The sequence below is a fragment of the Kryptolebias marmoratus genome, linkage group LG10, assembly GCF_001649575.2.
Source record: "Kryptolebias marmoratus isolate JLee-2015 linkage group LG10, ASM164957v2, whole genome shotgun sequence".
NCBI lineage: Eukaryota > Metazoa > Chordata > Actinopteri > Cyprinodontiformes > Rivulidae > Kryptolebias > Kryptolebias marmoratus.
In genome coordinates this window covers 13,235,194-13,254,223 of record NC_051439.1, presented here as the reverse complement: position 1 = coordinate 13,254,223, position 19,030 = coordinate 13,235,194, and the positions used below count along the sequence as shown (strand labels likewise).

Below are 19,030 nucleotides of genomic sequence, written 5' to 3'. Positions count from 1 at the left end.
TGTACACTGATTTATGAGATATTTAGCGAACAACACAGTCAAACAAACACTCACAAACACACTCAGTAAACATGTGTCACCATGTTTGCATTTCATCATCAAAGCATTCTTCTGGGCACTTCCCTTGTTTAAGGATTGGAGCAGCACTCCACACTCTGGTGGAGCTTCTGTACGTATGAGAGCAGAGATTGGCTCAGAGCTGTGCCACTCAGGCAGCAAATACTCTCCGACTTCCTCTGTCCTCGTTTCCTAGTGCAGGCTGAAAGGAGGGAGGGGAATGGATCTTTTTCTGCGTGAGACGCCGGCACTACCTCACCCTGCTCCTCCTCACCACCTGTCCTTGACTGGACGAGATACAGAGGAAGCTGCCCTGCTCTCTCCTCCTCTCCTCCACCCTTTTCTGTCTGTGTTCACGTGTGCGGCTGCTGTCCTGTTGAAACATTCCTCTCTGTGGCTGTTTCTTTCTACCTGTGGTGCTTCAGCGGAGCAGTGAGGAGGGGAACCTTCGTCCTCGGCCGGTGGAGGTCTGATGGGAGGCAGCGTTGACTCCGGCTGGGACTGGGGATGCTGAACGGAGGGAGGGAGGGCCTGTTTGAGCTGGGACAGCAGCTCCAGCAGCAGGGGGAGTACCAGGCCGCCCTCCACTGCTTCCTCAGCTGCCTGCTGGGACTGACCCATGTGCAGAGCTTCACCTCTCTGCCCAACTGCCTACATCAGGTGAGTCAGATGGGAACTGGGAGCACATTCACACTAACAGATCCTTCTTTTTTCCTCGCATGAGTCTAGGGTCGTGTACTTGCACATCTGCAGACACATTTGCATCCCTTCATCTGTGTGTTATCACACACCACAGCCCAAAGGACACATTTAACCTTGATGTGTCTAACACCAATGTCAGCCCTGACAGCACAGTCCATCACGAGCCTCCGTGTTGACACTGGTCCCACCAGGACTGAAGTTGTGCCTGCTGGAAAATGAGATGTTTGACGCAGCACTAATACAGAGCAGTTGGGGGACCTGGCTGGTTTTGAAGTTAGGAGAGTTATGTTTTGCCACCACAAGGTAAACTTTTACATACTGGGATGCTTTACAAGGACCTCCGATGGTAGAACAACACTTTTAATTCCCTATAGTAGTGCACGAAGGAATGTGCCTGATGTCAAAACATTGCCTTTGCTCCAGAGTTTTACAACATGCAGGATGATGTTGACCAGACCTTTGCTGCTCGAGTCAGAGCAGCGTTGTTTGTTTTCACAACCCTGGACTCCATGCACACACTAACCCAAACGTTATGTTGGAAATTATTTTCTAAATTGTGTCTGTTTGTTGTTTTTTCTGTCTTTTACAGATTGCCGAGCTCTTCATCACTGAAAAGAACTGTATCCTTTGCTTAAAGATTTAGAGAGAATAAAAGAAAAAATTGCATTTTTGGTGAGAATGCAATATGAATGCCAAATGATGTTGTTGAAATTTGCTGAAAAAACTCAAATGTCTTCCAAAAGAAGCAGAACTCCAGCTAAAAGTTAAGAGGAGCAAAATGCGAGCTAAAAGCTAAAGTAATAAAGTTTATATGCAAAAATTTATTACAAAAACATAATGAAAGCAAACAGTAGCAAAAGGATAGCTAAAAGCTAGCTAAAAGTAGCAAAAGGCTAGATAGAAGCTAAAAATAGTATCAAAGTAGATTGCAAAAAACAAAAGACAAAACCAACAGTAAATTTCAAACAGGAAAACGATATTGTAAATGCTGAATCAGCATTCACACAAAAAAACTATTTTTGACTCTTTTTCTTTTTTTTTCTTTCATGCAAGCTCCTAGCAAATGGCTAACTATACAACTTGCTTATAACCGTGTGGGGTGAACATATAAAGGATTGTCCATGGAAGCAGGCGGAGCAAATTGCAGCACAAAGGTAGATGTAGACCATAAATAGAGACCAATGTAAACAAAAGGGGGCATGAGCAGATGTCTTTGAGCAACAATAACACATTTGTCCCAGGATGCCATATGTTTTGTGTGTCACTCTGAAGGTGTGTTTGTCTCTTAAGAGGATTTGTGAGCTCTTATCTCTGTACAACAGAGCGGGAGAGCACTAATTAACCTGTATCTGCGCTGAGTAGCCCATGTATCCCCACTTCACTGCCACTATAAACCATAGCCATACAGGACAAAGAGATAATAGAAAGGTGTTGTGTTTCAGGATATATTATCCTCCACAGCTCATCTCCTTGTTACTGAGACACTCCAGCACTTAGACTGGCCAGCTCAGGTTATCCACCTCAGCGAGGCTTTACCTCTCACTGTCCATTTTCTAAAATAGGTCGATTTGAGGAGCTTCACTCCATCGGCAGCTACTGCAGTCTATGTGCTTGGGACACAGCGACAGAGTTGGTGTGCTGCTCAGAGTTACATAAGATCATTAATAATAAGTTGTCATGTCCAGTCAGGGTGTTATGTACAGTAGACTTTTACTTTTAGTGTAACTTTAAAGTAAGAATAACCATAACACGGGGAGAACAGAATACAGTTGATCTGAATCTAATAAATGTTTAGCGTTGTTGTGTGGGTGTGTAGAGTTTTTTTGTTTTTTGAGCCGTTATCAGTTTCTTCAGTCCTTTAGCACTGTTGCAACAGTCCTCTGGGGAAAAGGTGAAAGGTCAGTCTGCTCAAAGTGGCAACAGGATGTGGGAACTTTGGAGTTTCACACAAATATTTTACGAGAGCAGAGATATCAGCGAGTTTTGTGTACAGATCACAATTACACCGTCGGTGGAAACAAAAGCTGAATTTACATATTCAAAGCACCCAGATGCTGCTTCAGTCAGACCCTTTTACCTGTAATCGTTGGAAGCTGATGGTGATTTTGGCCGTATGATGGTCACTTACGGTTTGATGTGTTGTTTTCAGAGCTGACAGCATCCATAAGTGACCTTTATCCATCGCTAAAAGCTCTTTTGGCTGGTGATATGAGAGTCTTTGAAATAATTATGACTTCCTAATAAAGACTTTAATCCTAAAGGAAAGGAAAATGTATCAAAGAAATGAAGTCTTGCATTCTTTTTTTTAAGTAGGAATGCAAAAGCAAAATATCTAAACAAACGTTACTTATTTAATTACATCATGATTGTTTCTGCCTGTGTGTCTGTTTGTTAACAAAATATCTCATGAACCACAGGATGAATTTTATTGAAACTCACAGAAAGTAATCATTGAGTATACATCTACCACTGATTAACTTTTTTAGGCAACATGATTCAAGATGGCTTTCACTTCTGACTGGCTTTAAAAAGCACAAAAATGGCTACAACCCAGTCAAATTTACAGATACTGAGATAAAATTTGATGTGGTAGCAGTGATACGCTGAACATGTCACCTCACAGTATGGCATTAGATGGCACATAACGTTATTCTCGAGGTTTGACCAAAACAGCTACAACTCCATAATTTCTGAGATGATTTAGTCCTAAACTCTGGCATGAAAGGCAGTGGGTGATATGCATTCCTTCAAGGAACGTTATGCTTTTAATTTATAACTGTATAACACTTCAAGAGATCCTAAAATTCTGCAAGAGGGTTTGTGTACCTCAAGGTTTATTTATTTTTTTAACGGCACTTCATAGACTCAAGGCACATTGTTCCCAGGAGGAGACGATTGTCCAAGGATTCCTGTCGTTGCATTGTTGTGATTCAGGCGAGTTAAAAATAGCAGGTGACAAACGTGCTCTGACCTTTGGTGATGGCTGCTTCCCTAATTCTCCCTCACAGATGGCCCATCTCATATTTGCCCCCGTTTCCAGCTGCCAGGTGGCTCCCGGGAGCTGGGGCAGGTAATATCTGGGGGTTCAAACCATCCTGAAATAGAAACTAAAGTTTGTTGGAAATGTTAAAGCAAAGACGCTCAGGAAAGAATGATTTCTCTTGCAATTCCTCTTCATGTTTTTCAGAGAATCAAGGGTGCTCATATTTAAAGGCAATTCTCTTTTTAGCTTTCTGTTAGATAGCTTTTTGAAAGAGTTTTAAATAAATTTCATTTCAGATTTAAGGCTCCTTAATGTTTTCTTAAAAGTTGAAGCCTGTTTTATGTCTACCTGACTTTTGTTATAAGTTCATAGTTTAGTTTAGGTGTCACTGCAGTCAGGACAAGTCTGTGATGGAAATATTACTCATGAGAAATCTGATGTTAAGTAGGACATTTCAACAGGGACTGCTGTGTTTATTTTAGGCACTCGCCATCCCATTGGTCATTAAATTCACCTGACAAGCATCAATGGTGTCTTTTTACAACGACAAGAACTGTTAGAGCTCAGGATGCTTTTACAAAGTGAGTTATTTTTAGGAGGCTTTAAATAGAGTCCCTTTCATGGGAACAAAACCGGTCAGATTTATAGATGGAATTTGAAAAGATTCGAAACACAAATATGATCAGGCAAAGGAGTAATTGAATATGTCTGGAGTAAGTTGTGAGATTCAGTGTCTCATAAACCAGAAGCAAACAATACTCACTGAGTGTCTGAAATCTGCATTGCTAAGTCCTGACTTCCAGGTCGACAGTGTGTTTTGGATTACGACACATTGTGTTTTCCCTGAAGGGCCGTTCTAAAGTGGGATGGAAAAAGACACCAAAAGAAACGTGAGGGCTGTTTTTAACTTCCACGACTGACTAATCCTGCTGACAACTGAGACTGATCCTTCACCTATATAAACAGATGGGAAGGCCCTCCAGTTCATCCAAGCTGAAAAGATGTTCTACGAAGTGGCGCTGATCGAACTCACGGCTCTTCAGGGAAGCACAGGCAAGTCTATTTTTTCATCATTAAGTAAGAACTTCTGGGATTAAAAGTGGAAACACAAAGTTTATAATCATTTCTGTGGGTTAAATTTCATAGACAAGACTTTAATTTTGATTAGGCTTATATGTCCAATGGAGATGTTTATTTACATGCTGTTTTTATTTTGTTTTTTAATTATGTAAAGCACCTTGAAATGCCTTGCTGCTGAAATGTGCTATACAAATAAAATTTGATTGATTGATTGATTAATAAAATTATTTCAAATTGTTTGCGGAGTTTGTATAGAGTAAAAAGAGTTGAATTTTTTAAGTAAGCAGGTGTATCTGTAATTTTTAAAAACAAAAAATGAGTAAAAACCTCACAAGTGTGAGGTCTTAATTTTCTGTGGGATCTGAAACGCCGTCTTGTAGCTCCACTTCTAGCTTGATGGGGACTTCTCAGGCAGGTTTCTGCTTTCCTCGCCGCTTCAGATGTTCGCCTGTTCCTCTCTGACTGCTGCTGAGGCAGCAGCGTTGTGTAGCAGGGGCACAGCAGAGGAGATCAGGGACAGACAAAGCAGAAGACAAATGGCCACATCTTCTCATTAGGATCTGTGCATTGCTACCGAACAGCGAAGCACCTGATTCAGCACTGACTCAGGCTGAACAGTGAGCTTCTCCTGGGGCAGAGATGGCAGCTTACAGCCCTTCTTTCCTCCCCGATATGTAAAATGACTCCACTCTGTATATCATCTCTGACACCTGACATATTTATCATTTTTGTGGAATATTAATGCGAACCAGAGCCTGCTCTACAGATTTATAGGCACTCACTTGTGATATTGATTACAAACCAAACTCATTTCCTCCTCTGCTGTCGGATCTGTTTTGGAAGCTTGATGTGTGCTCTTTGCTCTGTTTGTCTCTTTGTGAGTCTCAGGGCTCTATAGGCGTGGTGAGTGTGTTGTTTGACGACCTTATCTGCTCTCTCCTGCCCTTATCTTTGCTCTCTTGTCTCCAAGCCTCAGTTGGCTTCTTGTCACCGTTCGGGCTTAAAGTTCGGAGCAGTGTCAGACAAGCTGATAGGCTGATACTTAGGGTTTGGGTAAATTTATCTTTCAGACTCCGTGAAGAGTGTTCAGGGAGGAGAAGGCTAGATTAAGAAGCAAAGGAAAAGATCGTGCTTCGCTTGCAAGCTGACAGCGCTTCCATGCCCTGTGTTTCTGTAACAGGACCTCAGGAGGAAGCCAGTCTGGGCTCCGCAGGATGGACGACCCCAGAGGAACTTTCAGAGCAGGCCTCCCAAGCGCAGCACCTGGAACGGCTGGCTCAGCTCTGCATCATGAGCAAACAGTAGGTAAAACTCTGGAGCTGAAGCTGAAAAAGACAAACATTTAATAGGGTGGAACGTGTCCTGTAAGTTTAACGGCCCGGCAGCTCATTATGTGTGGATTTATTGTTACAGACTATACAATTTTATAAAGATAGATACCCTTTATTTCTTAGACCTGTATGCAGTATTGTTTTTGATGCCTATTTAAAATTCTTTTTAGGCTTTATTTAAAAATGTATTCCCAGACATCTATTAGGTCTTACACAATTTCACATTTCTTTGTCATAAAACCTTTACAGCTCTGTGAATTCTCTTCAGCCAGAGTTGACTTTCCTTACCCGTGTAAAGAAAAAAGATACTGCACACCGGAGCAGGAACACCTTAACCAGATCCTGTGTCTCCTGTTGCAAGGGTACTTTGTTAGGGCCGTAGCATGCACGCATTTTCTGTGCCTCTGTTGTCATTGGTGAGATTAGGCCATTTAACCTGATTGCCAAACAGGGCGACAGAGGGTGGAATGTTTGTTTGGCCACTTAATTAATGCAAAGAGCATACAGTGGTTAAACTTAAATGAGATGTCACTGATCAAGCATGGCTGTACCGAGGGGCTCAGGTTTCCAGCTGCATAAGGCTTTGCTGTTTGATCTTTTCTTGCACACTTTAGAAATGCAGCTCACTATTAAACGTGAGCAACATAATTACAAAGTCATCACAAACTAACACTGAAGTCTTTAAAGTAATAGTGCCAATTTTTTAATTAAAAAAATAAATTAAAAAAATAATTGTGTAATTGTAAGTGTAATTGTCCTAACAGTAATTCCACATCTGGCTTATTTTTTTATATTCATTAACATTATTGCAGCTTTTCTTTTAGATACACTTTCTAGTCTGTTATATTTGTTTGTTTGCCATCTTTTGTTGTATTCAGCTAAATCTCTGCAACCTTATTTAATCTCAAACAAACAAAATATATATATATATCAGTCTTTTTCTTTAATAGATAGCTCTTAGAACAACCTCAGTTTAAAGGAAAAAAAAAAGATTAGTTCTGACCTAAATGATAAGCTAACAGCTACTCCGAGCGACGTCAAGACCAAAGTGGATTGCTGCTCTCCTAAAGCAACTCAAAGATGTCTCAGCATTTCATGCATAAAGCTGTTTTATAGACTTTATTACTGATATCAGTTACGCGATTAAACCGGCAGAAATGCCTCAGGAGGTGCTAAGCCCAGCAGCTGCTATTTGCGCTTGCATTTGCAGCCACAGAATTCTATGTAAATAACGTAAATAGCATTTATATGAACAGCTGTGAAACTTCTGGCACTGGAGTTGTTTAAGATGCCAGTATTCCACTTTGGTTTTTGCCCCACTCAGGCTGCCCATTAGCTCATCAGCCTGACAGAACTAATCTCTTTTTCCCCAAACACTGGTCATTCAAACAGCTATCTACAACAGGTAAGATATTATCTTTCCTAACCTTTCCACACAACCCCATTTCAAGAGATCTGAATTAATATTGCCCCAAAGCCCTCAGATTGTTTTGTTGTTGTTTTTTTACTGACAAGAAGTTGTCCTTCAGGCCTTATTTTATTTTTTTACTTCAATGCTCATACGTATGTCCTCCATGAAAGATCTTCTAAAGGTTTGCAAATCGACACCTGGTTATTACTAATTGAAGCCAAGTGTGGGCCTGGAACAGTGAAGCTGACATCTGTCATACTTTACAGAGCTTGCTCTACATCTCCAGGCACATGCGAGGGTGTAAGGATGATGAATGTCCTTGGCTGGCCTTTCAGGGCAGATATGAGCGGAACAGCTGGCAGTCCTTCAATGAAACCCATCACATTCACCTAGCTTAGCACTAAACAGAAGAGCGGCAGAGAGGCATGAGACAGTAAACCAACCTGTAAGCGCCATCCCTAAATTCACCCTGGAGGACAGGCGGCGGCAGCGCAGGCAGAAAATAAAGATTTCCACTTCCTCCGTCAGGCGCCTGCAGGCCCGCAGCCCTGCTATCTGTGTCCAACCACAGCACGCATGTGTTGAGATTTGTTCCAAACAATGAAACTGATACGCTTACCTGGCAGTCAAGCGCTGACATTTTACATTAAGATTAGGGTCAGGTATGATTATTCTCTCTGGAAATGTGTTTATTTGTTTTTAAATGAATGAGAAAGCTTCACAGAACTTCACCCTAACGGTGCTCTTTCCTTTTTTCTCAGACCTCATCTTGCCCTAGAATACAGCGGTAAGGTATGTGCATGATTTGATCCCTGCTTTTCCTGCTTCTGAAGATTTTACAGCAAATTTAAGGATGCCTGCATAATTTTACAAGGGTCTATGTCGTTTAGGCAACAAAAATCCACCAAAGGGCCTTTGGTAACGACCATCCATTTACAGCCAGAAGCCTGGAGCTCATGGCAACTGTCTATGCTGAGATCGGCAAGACCGAATATTCAGGTAAGCACTGAATGATACAGAGCAGAAACAACAGATCAATTATATACACAGGTTTATGGTCAGTGAAAAACAAACATGGCTGTGTAGTTTAATAAACCACACCTGTCAGCTGTGCGGAACAGTCTCTGCCATACAAAGCACGTGATGTAAAACACTTAAATACTTGCTAAACTGGTAAAAATGTTAAATTAATAAACACCCCCAATTGTGTTGGACACAGGAATGCAGTAGTTTTATGAAGAGCAAAGTGTAAAAAGTGGCTTTGTGACAGTTTGAGGCCACGGTTTTGGTATGCTTGGCTTGCACTTCCAGAGAGCCACACTCACTTCTGAGCACTGCGTTTTTGTGCGGACTGCTGCGCTGGAAAAAAGGAAAAGCAATACGTAAAAAGCAGCCATGTTGTCGAGTCAGCTTTCAGGGGCAGTGGGGCTGAACACGAGCTGCAGCTTCATACCCCGGACAGCAGTAAAGATAACCGAATGGATCGAACACGGGAAAAACTTAACAACATACTCTCGTGTTCACCTCGGGAGCTCTTTAAACTGTTTGGTGAAACACTAAAAGTCAAGTGCAAAAAAAAAGTGATTGAATTTGTAGCCGCAGATTGGATGACGTAGTAGTTTGTGTGTATTTATGGTGACCTTTAACTTTGTTTTGTACACAGCAGAATCTCCTTTGACCTACAGCAAGATGCTTTCACCATAAACAGAATCACTCAGCTATTTGTGCATAAAGGCAAACTTAGCTAAAGGTTATATGTTGCAATTAGACTTGCAGCTGCATGTGTGTACATTAGTAGGGTTTTAAAACTTATCTAAGTCCCTAAATATGTGAACTTATTTAATCCAGTCTCATTTAAAATCCTCCATTGTCCTAAAAAGAACAAAATTTCAGCCTCCATCCACCAATCCTGAATATATAAATTCCAATTAGATCATTTAAAGGTATCATAAAATATGTAGAACTAAAATGTCATAGACTTGAGTGGAATGGACTGATTCCATATTTTTTTTCTTCTGCTTGAAGCGTGACTGCTCCAACAATTATATTTCTTTCTTCTCTTATTGTTTCTTAATGCCAGAAGGTTGAAAGTTTGAAAAAGGATAGTTGTGTGGCATGTCTGTGATTTATTTTTTTTAATGCAAAATTAAACAGTTGAAAGAATATCCTTTAAAAGTGGTGATTCCATCATTTTTGCCAGGGGCTGTACAATATGGCAGCTTAAATAAAACCAGGTCCTGCTGGCTTCAAATCCTAACAACATTTGGTCTATAATATAAACAGTCTATGGTAAAAAATCAAGCTGATGAGTAAAGCCAAAATCTGTCCTTTCAGCTCCAGGAATTAGAAGTAATTCATTGTTTCATTGCAAAGAGACTGTAATAATATTGAGTATCTTTGCATACATATTTCTAACTTTAACCAGCTGAACTCTATTCTATGTAGTTTGGGTCATAGTGATATTTTTAACAAAAGTAAAGACATTTTAGATAGTTATTGCATCTGTACAAAGCATGAATTTGTCACATTAGTGGCAAAACATCAAACAATTTGTATCTGCAGAAAACACATCAGCTAAGTCTTTTTGACTTAGATTCAGTATGCAACACTTTATTTTTTGTTGCCTCCCATTCCTGTAGAATCTTCTAAATAAATAAAAAGTCTTCAAAGTTTTAACACCCAGCGTGCCGACGACAGAGAATTATTGACTCCCACAGAGACTTCCTCCTGAAGGCTTTTCAGCAGATCAATTTAAACGTGCTCTACTCATAAATACAGACTCTGTCTCTCAACTGCCCTGAAACAACATACAAACCCATAACAAAGTAATCTCTTTAAACCATGTACATAGATCATGTCTCTATAATGTGAGTCTGGATGGGGTTTTTTTAGGATCATTGATAGGATAGGTTTGAACTGGGGGAGAAAAAAAGAAGAAAAACATTCAATTACTGATTGATTTTGAAGCTTATGGGCTCATTCTATTAGACTCAATCCTAATTTGGGATAATGGGAATTATAGGTGCTGGTCTGTAAATTTTTCAGTCAGTGTACTGTTGAAATAATAAGACCAACAAAACACAGGTGTAGGTGCAGTTCCAGTCAATATGTTTGAAAGACAAGCTCAAAAAAACAGCTTGAATGCACCCAACAGATATATAAAAAACAAGGTTACAAAGATGATAAGGCTACAAAGATACCTGAGCTGTCAGAAATCTTTTATGGTGTGTCAGTGACTGAAATAACGGAAACAAAACTGTCAGATAGCTCACTGAGTTTGCCTTTAAAGCTGAGCAGGCTGACAGCAGCTGAGAGAGGCGGATATATTATAGACTCAAGGTTTTTTGTCATGTTCTCTTTTAGTTATATATACTTAAACCATTAAGGCTTTCAAGACATAGCATTGTGTGACAGATGTTTATTTTTTCTTGGGTAAAACCTAAATGATGCCCTTTTCTGCTCTCTAAGACATTACATTAAGATTAATCTGTTACTTATTATCAGACACAGAATTTTGCCACTCTCTCGCTCTTCTTTTAAGACGAGGCAAACAATGAGTAAGAGGGTAATGCCCTGTTTTCTCGTCCTTGGCACATTTGCATGTTCCTCATTGTGTGTTTATCTTGAGCTCCTCACCTGACCTGATTTCAGACTCTGAAGCAGCTCTCTGCTCACACAACGTGTGATCATGGTTGTTTTACTAGACTCTCTGGGCCAGTGTGTGTCTGCGCTGTCCAAACGCTTCACTGCTGCGGAGTCCCTAAGAGACACCGTCAACTGTCTTCCTCATTCCCACCGGGAGAAACACTCAGAGGTGCGCCACAGGAAGGACGCGCACCACCAACAGGAGGACACACTGAAACCGAAGGTAAGGGAGCGCCGCACCTGCAGGCATCTTCTGCGAAGTCAGACAATTGTGTATTTGTTGGTGTCTGTGTACGTGTCTGCTAGCAAAATATATAAAACTCTGGCATGATAGACAGCAGGTGATATGCATTTCTTCAATAAATGCTAGGCCTTCAATTCTAGATGTAAGGGGGACTTATCTGCAAAAGAGTTAAGCTTTACTCACAGTTTGAAATGTTCCCTGCAGCTTACAATTCATATACTCAAACTTGGGTTAAATCTGCTGTAGGTAACCAGTAGCAAAGTTCCCACCTCCATCCTAAAGAGGCCAAGTCCCAGCTATGGGTCAGACGCAGAGCCCAACCACAGACGGAAAGGCGAGCGGAGGGTTCGATTCAGAGAGCCAGAGACCACGGTACACGGTAAGAAAACAGGCAGGTTTGCTGAGCTCCTGTATTGTTTGCACATCAGAGTAAAAAGTAAATACAAGTATCTAAGTAGAGCGAATAGAGTCCAAACACAAAAAAAGGGATTTACTATAACAATTAGCATGCAAACAAGGCTCTGTGGAGTCCTTGAGGGCACAGCAGCTGCTGTACATCCCAGAGTTTGGCTCCTGTTGACTCATGGCCTCTTCTCTGTCGGCTTCACAGATATTTCTTACTGTGACTGTTTAGATGGTAAGTCTGTTTGAAATGATCACCTTGTTGATGTGCATGAGGGAGCACCAACTACACTGCACTCTGACAGCAAAGAAAGTGTTGGGTCTAACTTTTGGGAAAGCATCAGTGAAAAGAGATGTTGTTATGCACCATGGAGTTAGGCTAATCCCTTTTAAACATTGTTTGACACATTTAGGTTTATAATGTGTGCGACAAAACTGTAAATTTAAAGCATTTAAAGACACAAAGTCTCAGATTGTGTCTCTGTTCAAAAGTACAAAGTGACGATTCAAATGCTAATCATTTACAAACCAAAACCATTAAAAAGTCTTCTCATATTCCAGCCTATGAGACGACGCCGTCCCGCCCCCACCTGGCCCTGTTCACCTGCCTCTTCCTGCTGATGTCATTCCTGGGGGTAGCGATGTACTGCACAGACCGCCGGCGCCCACAGCGGGTGTGCGAGGAGCTGGAGGCCTCCTTGGCTGTCTACCTGCTGCACATGAAGCAGCTTCTGTGGGGCTGCTGGATATGGCTGACCATGCAGTGACTGTGACCAACCACAGGTGGAGACACAGAGCCTCCTTTCTGTTTTTATTTCTCCTTTTTTTTTAATCTTAGAAGGTGCCCAGAGCTACAAACACCTCAGCCATTTTTTCCAAGGCTCTATATACTGTCTGTGGTGTTGCACTACTCCCACGTTAAAAAGGGAAACCTGTCCTCCCGGATTATGTAGTTTCCATGTATATATGTACGATTTGGAAAAATGCCACCTTATATTTAAGTTTTGATGACATGTTGCACTTTTGCAGGATCAATGCTCACAAACTGGGCTCACATAATCACCTGATATTTTCCAGTTCATGTCACAGTCTTTTGCTTGTGAGTGGGAGTTTCCAAGGAATGCAAAAAAAAATTATTTTGTTACAGTTCATAAATTAACGCATAACAGTCATTACAGAGAATTGAATGTGTATATATGAGCTCAATATACTAAGAACTATCACTATCAGTATTTAGGCTTGTAATTGCACATAAATGAATGTAAAAATGTTTGGAAATGATCTGATTGGCACTGTGCACGTTTGACAGGAAGACTACGGAGAATTTGACCAGTGAGAAAGTGAACACAGGGCTACATCACTTCACTGTACCAGGCTGAATGACTTAAAGGGATCGTCTGGTCATTTTTGAAATTATGTTCTGTTAGAACAGTCGGGTCACTTCAAAAATGACCAGACTCTCCCTTTAAAGATGAAAAACATCTGGATCTAAAAGGAGAAAGTCTTCAGCACAATATTATCTATCCTCAAAGAGAACATGCTGAATGAATGCTTTTAGCAGTCTTCATATCTGCTTGAACCACCTAAAAGCCCTTTATCTTATTATATATTCTTCTTTGTTCTATGTCTGTGTAATCCAAATTTAAGTTGTTTAAATTTGTAAAATGTTTTGTTACCTGTAAAGATTCTATTGATGAAAAAAAACATCAGGTTCTTGGTTTGTTTTTGAGGCCATAAAAGGGAAATATAACAGAACCAGTTATTGAGTTTATTGTATGTATGAGTCCCTTTATCAGACGAAGCAAATAAAATGAAAACAGCCAAACTACCACACAGATGGAGCCCAAGGGCACAGCGATGCACATCCAACATACCTCTCTATTATGAGCAATAACACACATGACACAGTTTCCATCAGAGCAGCGGCAAGTTTTCAGGGAACTCAAAAGTGTTCGGTTGTAGCAATCTCTCACATCTGAATTTCAAAGCAATATAAGGCTAATAAAGGCCTGAACAGAGGAAGGAAACATAACTCTGTACTGTCAAACAAAATTGTCATTAGCAATAAAAGGATTCCTAGTAAACTCATGTCCTGTATTTGCACACTTAGCTGCTTTTCACTGCTGTCCAAACATTTATGGTCACTTTGGAAGAAGTGCCTTTACGGAAGGTTTTTTTCTGAGTTCCAGTTGTTTTATGATTTCAGTTGTTTTGAATAAAAACTGTCATTGCCTATCAAAGTCAAGCCTGTGCTCCTTCTGACGGTATAATGTAACAGAGAGATGCACGCATACAGATCTGTATGTCACAGCAGTAGAATATATTTGTAGCCTATAAAGTATAAGGCAAGAAGCCTGAGCCACTACATAGCACATAATGTAATCTGTTTTTTCATCTCACACTAAATGCTAAAAGCTTTTTTGGACTAGCTGTCGAATACATTAATGTTCTGAGTCGCAATTTGTCACTTTTATAAAGCACCTTTTGTAGCTGTTGTGCGCTCCAAATGCACGCCTTGTTCTACTTTGCTCTAGCATGCAAATCATTTTCACTTCACCAAGACACATCCTTTTCAGTCATAAGCCTACCCTGCAGGAGCACATTTATTTGTGTAGGAGACAAAATAACACCTCTTCACATCTAAAAGCCAACTCATTAATTTGGCATGCAGTAGATTCATGCAAACAAGAAAATATGATTCATTTGTCAAATAGTCCAAATCATTAAAGGAATAGTCTAGCCATTTCTAGGCAATGTTCTGTCAAAAAGTTATAATTTTAGTACCTTATCAGTTGTAACATCAGTCATAGAGCATGGCGGATGGAAAAAAGGGCAGAAGTCTAGCATGTAGAGCTTCAATTAAGCTAATTCTTTCACATCGGTATCAGTCTTTTTAGAGAAAGAGTTGTTTTATAGGCCTGAAAAACAAACAAGTCCTCACCTAGCTAGCCATTAGCCTAGCCTGGATGAAATCTTTTGCCCTTTTCTTCCTACTCTGTGCTCTATGACTGATGTCACAGCTGATAAGGTACTAAAATAATAACTATTTGACAAAAAAATTGGTTCAAAACTTCCTAGACTTTTTGTTTAACACTTTGTGGCTAAATACTAGAAATTTAAAGCCATAATAGCTGTCAAAACATCCAATGTTTTCAATTTGAATTTTTTTGTGTATGTTGATCATCTATGGTAAAAAAATAACCATTAAATACACATCATTCACTACCAAAAGTCTGCTGCATAACATGTAATAAATGAGCAAAATCAGCAGTCGTGTTTTGTTGCCAAGAATTACGAGTTGTTTGTTTAAATTTGAACATTGATGAGTACACTTTAAACAGTCTTGGCACACAACAGATATTGAGTTGGTAAAAAATAAATCCCAGAATGTAAACAGAGTCAGAAGGAGAAGGATGGAATCAGAGACGCCAGGTCCAAACTGAAAAAGGTGAAAGGTAAAAGCTGTGAGGACAGAAATAGAGTCATTTTGGGGGAGGGAATCAAGCAGTGGAGAGCGTTAAAGCAAACGTTGGAGCTAAGATGCAGAAGCTGAGATATTCCGAACTTATCGGGAAAATTTAAAGTTCAGATCAAATCAAAAACATTTTAAAAATTGCACATTTTGACAGCTGTTACAGCTTTTAAAAAAATCAACTATATATGTTTTTAAAGTTTGGGTTGGGTTGTCTATTTCAGGTGAGATGCACACACTAAGCAGGTTTTTTTTTTAATACTACCCACTATCAGCAGATCTTTAGTTATATATCTAAAGAAAAGTGCTAAAATCATCCAACTGATGCAATCCACAGGAAAACAAAATGGAAGCAAAAGCGAACTGATTTTGATTGTCTCCAGAGGCAAGCATCACTGTTTCTCATTGCAGGCAGGAGGACTGTGGGGTTGGGTGGGACTGAGTGTAGAGAGGTTCTAGATCAGGCCGGGGTCGGAGCCGCGGCGTGAGGAGCGGCCAAGCAGCAGTTCTTTTTCGTGGATCAGCGAGTCCAGCATGTCCTCTTGTCTGTAGTTGTGGTAGACCTTCAGGAAGGCCAACACTGTGATCCCAAGCCAACTGAGCCACGCAGCCCACAGACCAAACTGGAACAGAGATATTCTCATGTTATGAAGAGACAGTCAGGACTTTATCAAACTGTCTGGACAATAGTGGCCCCAGAACCGTTACCTGAGCTATTGCAAACTGGTCATAGAAAGCAGAGTTGTCCAGGTTGAGTTCTAGATCCGTGTCCTGTAGTTCTTCGCAGCTAAACGGAAACAGCGACATTTAGGATTTAAATATCACAGTACTGGCTATAGAACAACTCATTCCTGTTCTCCTGAACCATACCTGTTAGGCATGGTCCCGCCCTCGGTGATGGCGTCGCACCACAGGTTGAAACCCACGCTTACGATGGTGCTGGACAGGAAGATGGTGAACATCACCAGGGAGCTGATCATTAGGTTGAGGAAGGCATTAAAAAACGAGCTGCAGGCACAAAGAAAACAAATAAATATTAATAAAAATTAGAGAAAGAAAACCAGTTCAAACTGTGATCGATGCTTAAGAATAACCACAGCAGGCAGGCCTATAAAACAAACATATTCTTATAGCTTTTTGGTTTTTGGTTTTTTTTTTTGGTGATGAATGATGTTTTCAAGATAAAACCAAAGGTTGTCATATGTTGCATAATAAAAACAGCTGTATGTAGCCGAATTGTCCCATTTTTACAGTGAATATCACGATGACCAGGCGTTTTTACAGGCCTCTTCTGCAGATAAATACAAGATTATGATACATGCGGTGTGAATGTGACAGAAATGCCTGCAGACACAGAGACATGATGCAGTATGTGATGCGTCCTGCGCCATGTTAGGCTTTTTTTTATTGATTTTCTCCTGCAGTGATGCAGAAGGGGGGAAACATGTAAACTGTCACTCACTCGTCGTGTCCTTTGCACAGGAAGAAGAGCAGCCTCCATGCCTGCACTGCGGACAGGATGAGCGACGCTATCCCGACAAAAGTGGTGAAGCTGCAGCAGGACTCGGGACCCCACTCCTCCACGATGAAGCGCTGCTTGGACACGGTGATGTTCTCGTTCTGCCACATCCCGCGCGTGAACAGCAGGCATCTGCCCCCGAAGTCCTCCGTGTTCTCCGACAGCGGCACCACGGCGATGAAGCCGAACACGAAGGCCAAAAAGTACAGGATGCACTGGGCGAAAATCAGATTGTCGAGGGCCATTTTTCTGTCCGTCAGCTCGTCTCCCTGCGTCCGGGAGAAACTGCGGCTGCGCAGCAGAGGCAGAGACGAGCGGAGGCGCAGCATCCGAGGACGCGCTGTGCTGCAGATGAGTGAGCGGGCAGAGGCCTTCAGGGCTCTCCATCTTATCCACATCCAATCCGTGGAGACGCAGCTGGCCAGTGGGGCTCACATCCGCAGCACTTCACATTTATTTAACGGAGCAGAGTGACGCTGGGGGACGCAACACCCACACATATGTGGATTTTCATTCCTCCTATGGCCGAAAGGGAAAAGGAAATGTGACAGTGTGCGATTGAGATTATGTGATCATGGTAATTTAATAAATCCCAGAGTCCCAATATTACAGATATGGAGCTAAAATTTGGAGTGGCAACAGCTGAGAGTCATCCCAAAAACATACCTAAGCGCTAACAAGCGGGCGATATGCATTCTTTCAATTATTGTTAGTTCCAATGATGGATATTAACTTAAGAGATGAAAGGACAAGATTTTATAGTTTATAGTGTCAGTTCATAAAATCATATGTATTTTTTTAAAAATGAAGTAGACTTATTAATGGTGATCCCCTAACTCACACAGTAGGCTACAGTATTTTTCAAAAGACAGCAGCAAAATAAAATTTAAATTTTGCTATGGGTTTTGATTTCAATGTGCCACGACAAAATCATAGTGCCCCCCATCTGGCCACCCCTTTGAAAACTTTCTGGAGGCCTCCCTTCATCAGATGGTGATTTTTAATAAACGTCTTCCAAGTTATAAAGTAGGAAACATTTGAGCTCCACTAGATTTTTACATTCAATGGTGTGTATAATAATAATTAGACTTTTTTCTAAGAATCTACTGGAGAGACTTTTGGGATATTAAGTCCTTTGACCACACAGATGTAATACAGTACAATGGTGACAGTCATTAAGGAAAGGCAGGCCTGTCTCAGCCTCCTGACAGGCATCAGTGAGCCCATCTGGTGAAATGACAAAGGTGTCTCTCTCTTCCTGGACCACACAGCCTCTGTGCTGCTCACAGTGCCCCCCAGTGGGCAAACCACCTGCTGCCATGTTGGACTAAAGCACAAAAGCCTCAGGCTGTGATAATTAGTCTGGATGTAAAGCTGCTTGATGCCAAAGAACATGTAGATAAATCGTGTCAAATTTAAAATACTAGAAACCCTTTTAGGCAATACACAGAGTATTTTACCCAGTCCTGGTGTTTCCTGGGTGACATTTAATGCAACATAAGGACAGGTATTTATAACACAGGGTTTCCAAACATCAGGAGGCTATTTGTATCCATCATACAAACTGCAGTGTTTTGTATCATCTCCCTGGCTCTCTGTTTGTGTCATTTTGCTGCACCACAGTGCTCTTATTTCCACGGTGTTATCAGCTATCAGATTAGCTTGAGTTACATTAGTGTGTGAGTGTGTGGGAGAAATCTTTGCACATCAGAGCTCTGAGACTGTTTTCTTTACAGTCATCATTATGAGGCAGATTGTTTTCTCAACATAAGATGATTTTAGCCTAAAACTCTGACATGAAAAGCAGTGGGCAGGCCTTTCACTGTTTTTGCATTTGATGTTACCCATAAGTTTGCATTTCAGATCATTTGTTTTCAATTCATAGCACCTATGACTTGCAGTTTTCTCCTTTTTTTTAACCAAACCTCATTCTAGAAAAAGGCCTAAAACTCTAATCGCATCAGAAAAAAGTTAACCTCAATTCTGGTGAGCCCCGAGACAGCCTTCGAGAACTGCTGCTCTAACTGCAGTCAAAGGCTTCACAAACTCAAAAAGGCATTCTCACCTCAGACGAAGAGAAGGTTGCATGAGCAGAAGTCAAAAGCCCACTTTTAAATAATACAGCATGTGCGGGCTCGTGAACTGGGCACCCGGGGGAAACCCAGAGCTGAAGTGTGTCAGGCT

General features: G+C 41.0%; 2 protein-coding genes across 3 annotated transcripts; one reads left to right on the top strand and one right to left on the bottom strand.

Annotated features, from left to right (window-relative positions):
• Positions 1–238: 238 nt before the first annotated feature.
• Positions 239–14,095, top strand: lg10h14orf180 (linkage group 10 C14orf180 homolog). Of its 2 annotated transcripts, XM_025005324.2 has the most exons (11): positions 239–717; positions 1,349–1,379; positions 3,768–3,829; positions 4,592–4,632; positions 4,709–4,795; positions 6,003–6,123; positions 8,326–8,356; positions 8,455–8,563; positions 11,269–11,432; positions 11,700–11,832; positions 12,417–14,095. In XM_025005324.2, exons 1-11 carry the CDS (start codon positions 677–679, stop codon positions 12,620–12,622), a joined length of 1,026 nt encoding a protein of 341 aa, XP_024861092.1. In that variant the 5' UTR covers positions 239–676; the 3' UTR covers positions 12,623–14,095. The 2 variants fall into 2 exon arrangements, with proteins under 2 accessions (XP_024861092.1, XP_017273801.1); XM_017418312.3 differs by lacking the exons at positions 3,768–3,829; positions 4,592–4,632 and having other exon boundaries at positions 241–717.
• LOC108233608 (transmembrane protein 179) lies at positions 13,610–17,323 on the bottom strand. The gene is made up of 4 exons (XM_017412183.3): positions 16,790–17,323; positions 16,198–16,335; positions 16,036–16,114; positions 13,610–15,950 (listed from the first exon to the last, which is right to left on the bottom strand). The coding sequence occupies exons 1-4, from the start codon at positions 17,242–17,244 to the stop codon at positions 15,783–15,785; spliced, it is 840 nt and encodes a 279-aa protein (XP_017267672.1). The 5' UTR covers positions 17,245–17,323; the 3' UTR covers positions 13,610–15,782.
• Positions 17,324–19,030: the final 1,707 nt, after the last annotated feature.

What these genes read in the sequence shown, in the direction of transcription:
- LOC108233608 (XM_017412183.3), bottom strand. Translation starts at nt 17,244, where the DNA reads ATGTGGATAAGATGGAGAGCCCTGAAGGCCTCTGCCCGCTCACTCATC. An exon ending in GGCGGGACCATGCCTAACAG is followed by an intron (nt 16,115 to 16,197) that starts GTATGGTTCAGG and finishes GTTTCCGTTTAG; the next exon opens with CTGCGAAGAACTACAGGACA. An exon ending in ACCAGTTTGCAATAGCTCAG is followed by an intron (nt 15,951 to 16,035) that starts GTAACGGTTCTG and finishes TCTCTGTTCCAG; the next exon opens with TTTGGTCTGTGGGCTGCGTG.
- lg10h14orf180 (XM_017418312.3), top strand. Translation starts at nt 565, where the DNA reads ATGCTGAACGGAGGGAGGGAGGGCCTGTTTGAGCTGGGACAGCAGCTC. An exon ending in CTTCATCACTGAAAAGAACT is followed by an intron (nt 1,380 to 4,708) that starts GTATCCTTTGCT and finishes CTATATAAACAG; the next exon opens with ATGGGAAGGCCCTCCAGTTC. An exon ending in CGGCAAGACCGAATATTCAG is followed by an intron (nt 8,564 to 11,268) that starts GTAAGCACTGAA and finishes TTGTTTTACTAG; the next exon opens with ACTCTCTGGGCCAGTGTGTG.